Source organism: Belonocnema kinseyi, chromosome 5, assembly GCF_010883055.1.
Source record: "Belonocnema kinseyi isolate 2016_QV_RU_SX_M_011 chromosome 5, B_treatae_v1, whole genome shotgun sequence".
Classification (NCBI taxonomy): Eukaryota; Metazoa; Arthropoda; class Insecta; order Hymenoptera; family Cynipidae; genus Belonocnema; species Belonocnema kinseyi.
The window spans coordinates 85,744,604-85,751,118 of NC_046661.1; the positions used below are offsets into that span (position 1 = coordinate 85,744,604).

Here is a 6,515-nt window from a genome sequence, read left to right on the forward strand (position 1 = left end):
GCGCGCGCAACCCAGGTATTTATATCGTCTCCTACCATATTCACACGGACATAGACGTGTCATAGTATTGGACCACGTCTCGTTTCAGATCTGGGATCACTGTTGGAAGGTAGGATAAGAAGGAAAACAGTCCTCCAGATCTCCCTTCAGGTTCACCCCTTCCGAACTTCGCTTTTCAGCTGCAAGATCAAGAAGTCTATTTTCTGGTCCTTCAGCACGTTTTATACTCTGGCCCTGGCTCTCCCTCTCTAAGTTACGCAATTCTCGATTGCGTGGGAGTCCCTTTGGACCTGCGCTTTAGAACATCTATCTTACGATGCTTATATTTCGAAGAATTGCCAGGTAGATATTCCTTTTGCCTATTTTTAGGGAGTTTCTTGTAACTCACGAGTTACAATATATATATATATATATATATAATTTGTTTTAATTAATATCTATTTTTATATAAAATTAGTAGGATTTCAGATATTTGAAGAGATTTGACATTATTTATTGGAATTCACCCTGAATTCTTATTAATTTTCCTCTAATTCTCTAATTTTTTAGAAGTATAAATTTTTATAGGAATCTTTAAAAATACTCAAAAATATTTCAAAATAATTCAAGACATGGAAAGCATTTGGAGCGTAGGGATAAAATCTTGAGAATAGGGTATAGTTAGAGATAAAGGGACCTGTCTGTGGGGCTTAATTGTTACAGTAAATACTTCTAGAATATTGTAATTTTGATATTTTCATGGACAATATTAGATAAATGTAGTTATTAAGACCTATGCTTTTTGACTTTAATTTGAAAATCACTTATAGCAAAATTAAAAACTGTTTTCTTTCTCATTTAACCAGGAAAACAAGATCAAACGGAGATGGAAGACGGTACTCCATCAGTGAAGAATGAGAGAAAGCTGACAAAATATTTCAACGCATATCCCGAAATTCAATTTTTCCAAAGTAACCTTGCATCCGGTAAAAGAAAACAGAATGTTAAATTATTTTTAAGGAATGGTAACAAATTGGGAGTTCACTGGATTAATGGGAAAAATGTAATAGTTCTAAATACATGCCCCTTTGATGCAATTTTGCTCGTTCTGTTGACAGCTGCTATCGACAGCAAACTTTACAGGAATTACGTAAAGGAAAATTCAGTGACGAACGAAACATTTAGTTTCATACTGAAATTCATTTCTGCTGGAGGAGTTTCGAAAATATATATAGATGGAGCCATGTTATTAATGGATAAATATATACGACAAAAAAACACCAAGTAAATGATACACTTTTCAAAAGCACTTCCCCTGGTCAACTAAGGACGGTGGATTCATTTACCTATCTAGATGATATGTGGGGTCATCTCATGAAAGGCGTTTTAAACATTTGCAGAATCGACGTTTGTGACGCAGGACATGAGACAGCAACATCAGCTTCCAAATTGTACGCAGCGGAAGAACTAATACGGGAAAAAGGCTTCGCAGCACTGACAGAATCAATTGTGTTGACATCGATTGATACAAACCAGGAGTGTAAAGCCAAGAAATGTGCCTGTCGTATTGAAAAAGTTACAGCTACGTTAAATAATCAATTATATATTGATTTGGAGGTTATTAGTATTCAAAACGAGCAGCAGTCATTTTTAATGTGTAAACCCACTGACATTCCTGCTTACATTTCTTTGCAGAATCAAAGATACAGGTAAATGGATTACTTTTATTTATTTTTCTAAGTATCAAAAACTTAGATTATTATTCATTGTCATATTTTTTATTTACAGATTAGCAGGAATCGTTAAATACCAAGATAGTCACTTTGTATCAGTGTGCCGAAGAGTAAGTGGAAACTGGGAGGTTTATAACGACATTCTTAAAAAAAAGTCAAAATGTAAATTGAACGAAACAGTAGCACCAAAAGCTGCTGTCTATATAAGAGTTGAAGGGGAATATTTCTAGATCCGAAAGCAAGACCACTGCGAGTAGAAATATTTTAAATAACAAAACTAACTTCACAACAGTCTAGAAAAAGACACTCTAAACGGAGTCAAGTTGGTTTCGTAAATTCATATATATTTTTTACTCGCAGTAGTTGTCTTTTCGCGCAAATGATTCGTAGCCAAGATCATACCTCATTTACCAAGTAGGCACAAAATTTGGCGACGTCTTTACGACATCCTATGTCCATGTTGTTATGGTGTCTTTACAATATCGTAAAAAAATCGTCAGATCATAAAACGTCATTACCATATCATAAAGGCACGTTAACGTTAGGATAAGTAAAAGTATTTGTAAAGTTTGAAATTTGCGGAAAATAATGAAAAAATGGTAAAAATAAAATTATTCTTAAAAGAGCGTGTTTCAGAACGGTACTGCTTTTTACTTTATCGGCCCTTTTCAGGGCCAACACTTTTTTTCAACGAAGGATTTTTTTTAATGTTCTCATCCATGTTTTTTTGGTTTCTGTTACTTTGTACTTTTGTTCAGGATTTACAGCAAAATTGAATCTTATAAAAGATACAAGTCTGAATTTAAAATTCATCAAATTTAAACACTGCTTTGCTCTGCACTTCAAGTCTGAATTTATAATTGATCATATTCTAACACTACTTTGCTCTGCACTGTCTCTTCTATCTCTTTCTAATGTCTCCCTTTCTAATTGCACCTGCTACTGCTTGCTCCATGGTTCGCATCCATGTTCGCTGTAGCTAGTGTAGCTTGTAGAAGACTGTACTGTCGGGACTCGACTCGGACGGAACAATAGGTCCCCAACAAGCAGGTCAAGGGGCTGGTTACGAACCATGGAGTCCATTTAAGCCATTAAAATTAACCACCAAATGACCACCAAAATATTTCATAAGGAATTTAAAAAAAATATTAAAGTGTAACGTGCGAGCGTGAATTTAGCACGCCAACTTGGAAAGTACTATATCTTCTTCAATTTTGATCACCAAATATTAAAAACCACCACATAATAACCACCAAATTATTCCACCAAAAAAAGTTTGCATATTTATCGTTGACGTGCCAAATTCACGGACATGTGGCCGACATCGAAGCAGCGACGATCGCATGAACTTTTGTCAACGAGTAGGTATCCCGATTTGGGGTTTCCTTGAAAATTAGAACCGATCGAGGACGGCAATTTGAGTCAAAACTATTCGAAGAATTGGCTCAAACGATGGGAGCTAAGCATCTGCGTAAGACAGCGTACCATCCAGCAGCGAACGGGATGGTCGAAAGATTGCACTGACAGTTAAAAGCAGCAATTAATTGCCACGAAAACGAAGGATGGACGGAGGTCCTGCCTATTGTCCTTTTAGGTATTCGAGCATTAATAAAAGAAGATTTCAAAGCGAGCTGATTTGAACTGTTATATAGCACGATCCTTAATTAAATTGACAGGCGAATTTTTTCAAACACACAATAAGGAAAGCGATGCCGATTTCGTAAAACACCTTTGGAGAAAAACGAGCCTTTTAAAACCTTTTCCGGGGACAAGAGATAGTGAAAAAAAAAACATTTGTTTTGAAGGAATTATCTTCTTCACCTTTCGTCTTCATTAGACATGATGCAGTACGTGGTCCACTTCAAGCAACATATTACGGACAATTTGAAGTGAAGGAACGAAACGAAAAATTTTACACGGTTATAATAAAATGAAAACAGGTAACTGTTTCCATCGACAGATTAAAACAACCGTTTATCCTCGAAGAAAACACCGAGCATAAAAAGGCATCTGATAGAGAAGCTGTACACGACGAGAACGTAGAGGAACGGCAACGTCAACAGTCAGGAATACAACCACAGGGATGAGACGAGCAAAATCGCTTCAATACACGATCCGGCAGAAGAGTTCGTTTTCCGAAACGGTTGCAGGCTGGTTTTTAACCTACAATTTTAAATTGTATTTCGCAAAAGATTTCACGTTAATGAATAGCATTGATATAGTACATAACTTTCTTTTGAACAACGAGATTATATTTCTACTTCAATATGACGTTATCACTGGTAAGGGAGTAATGTAGCCATTCTGACTACCAGCGTTTTCAAATTTAAGTTAGCTTCGCGAAAAATATTTTTCCTGTGAAAATATACAAATTTAGAAAGTCGGCAAATACTTCGAAGACAGAAGCACGGAGACTCCGAATACATTAGAGCCATTTACAGGACTTGTCTGACAACGAGGCCCATCATTGAGACTAGGTAAAATTCCTGCGTACCCTTTTCCACCAAGTACCGTAGTTTTTACCAAAGGAAAAACTGAACTAAGGACTGGACCTGACAGAGCGTTTTCCAGGCCGGCAGTTAAGCGCCCGACGCCGCGCCGTCGAGATTACTTCATCTCCGTTTCGATCTCGATTTGTAATCTTTATGTAATATTCCCCAATATTCAATTATTCCAATAAACGTTGTTATTGTTAGTGGATTCACGCCTTATTCACTCAGACTTATTTAGCATAATATTTCTTTCATTTTCTACACGTGAACATTCACAAAGAGATCCGTAAGTTTAAGGCGTTCTTTTTAGTAGATTTTAACAAGATTTACAAATTATCTTGATTAAGTTTTCCAATTGCACAAAAATTATCGAGCGCGAAGCGCGAGTTTCATAATAAGAATGTAATCGCGAAAGCCGTAGGTGTCCAGATGAAAAAGTGTATGTATATTTTTTATATAGTGAAATAGACAATGATATTTTTTATTTGTTTTATAAACTTTCCTATGTAATATTTTCTATGTCATATTTTTTATTTAATAACAATCCAAACTTTACGGATATGCCTTATATTTCTTCACAATTGGAATGCAAAACAGAATCTGACACTCTGGTATATAGTTTGCTTCACTTGCTCACTCGCTGATTTACAATGTTTCATTTTCTTGTGAAATATGGATGCATAACCTTAAAAATTTCTGTTAGATTCAAAATTTTCGAAAGAGTTTTTTCATTTACGACTTCCAAAATGATAAGTTTAATCTTTATTGAAAAGCACAATATCCAGAGAAAAATATCATTGGGTAAATATCCATGTTGCTTCTACTGAAGAAATGGCACTTATTTACGGAAAAAAGGCACTACGATACATTGTTTTTTTCAAATAATACACAATAGCTGTAGTATAATAGATCATTATTGATGCAGAAAACTATTCACAAGATACTAACACTTAATTTCTCGGGAAAAAACGAAACACCTCTCTTAGAAAATAAACTTGTTAGGAATTTGTTCAATACGTATTTGTATACGCTTTGTTTAATACGTATTTCATACGTACTAATTTTTTACATTAAAAAAAATAATTGCAAAGTTTTGATTAAAAATATTTAATAATAAAGTGTTTATTTCGATTTGATGTTAAGTGTTAAAACAAAAGTATAAACTCAGATTGTTTGCCTTTCTTGATTTTAAAAATGTATTATCGTTTCAGTGAGAATTAACAAACGTCTTATCAAACATTGAGCATGATCCGCTGAGTACATTCCATAATTTTTATGGGTTGACTCATATTCAGTATTAATAAAAATCCCATGGCAGCATACTAGGGGTAAAACGCAAAATGTAATATCACTAGACATTTGAGCCAATTGAATTGTTTTTTTTTAAAGATTGACAATGAAGTGGGACGCGACCCTAACGGTAGGTATTCACTACCCAAGTTGAAACTAACCATTGGTGCAGTACTATTCCAATACTCCTTACCGGAAGCCCAATACCTGGCATTTGTACTGGGCACGTACTGGCTGCTAATTCTCCGCAGTACTGAGTCCGTATTGGCATATGCGACTGCATATCGCCCGAGTATTATTTATATTTACAAAAGTGTAAATTTTTTACTTTTTCTTTAATTCTATTACCCAGTATTGCCATACTCTAAGGATATAACAGAAAAGGCAATTAACAAATAAATAATAACCGTTTGCCAGTATTTTTTCTATAAATATTCATGGTCCTTCTTAGAATGAACACATATGTTACATTAAAAAAACTTTATTCTAAATAAAAAGCCAATGAAAAAATCATCCTACGCGCGCTTAAATTTAAGAGTGAAGCGAGTAGCGCGTGATGAGAATATGCCCGCGCAGCGGGCAGCTTTCTTCGATTATCTAAATATTTTGGTATGCTTCATTGTCAACCCAGGTGAAAAGTTATAAAGTAAAACCTGTGAAGTCGGCCACCTTTGTAACCTGGCCACCTGTCTAAGTTGGACTGGCTTTTACGGAACCAGAAAACTTGCAATGACTTTAATAATATCTTTCTTCGATAAGTTGGCCACCTGTCTATCTTGTATCTTGGTCGCCTTTTTGAAAGATTTTCACATATCCAAACCTGCCAAAGTTGCCCACTTAAATTCACGCAGAGCAGTAAATTACAATTTTCAGACAGATATCGTTTGAAGATTAGAGACCATATGACATCAACCTCTCCAGTAGTCTCCTTCACCTTATTCCACAATGAGTCAGCAAGCTAGTAAACTACTTAGTCAGCAGATGCCCCACTCAAACATCAAAGACCAGTACCGGTAAGTCA

General features: G+C 35.3%; 2 protein-coding genes across 5 annotated transcripts in view; one reads left to right on the forward strand and one right to left on the reverse strand.

The window, feature by feature from the left end:
* LOC117172330 (glycerol-3-phosphate phosphatase-like) overlaps positions 1-6,515 on the reverse strand; it is a 78,171-nt gene that overhangs the window by 56,265 nt on the left and 15,391 nt on the right. The window lies entirely within an intron of this gene.
* Positions 1,333-1,942, forward strand: LOC117173763. The gene is made up of 2 exons (XM_033362403.1): positions 1,333-1,688; positions 1,768-1,942. Exons 1-2 carry the CDS (start codon positions 1,339-1,341, stop codon positions 1,940-1,942), a joined length of 525 nt encoding a protein of 174 aa, XP_033218294.1. The 5' UTR covers positions 1,333-1,338.

Coding starts and splice junctions, on each gene's coding strand:
- LOC117173763 (XM_033362403.1), top strand. CDS start 1,339: ATGTGGGGTCATCTCATGAAAGGCGTTTTAAACATTTGCAGAATCGAC. Junction 1,689..1,767: donor TTGCAGAATCAAAGATACAG/GTAAATGGATTA, acceptor TTTTATTTACAG/ATTAGCAGGAATCGTTAAAT.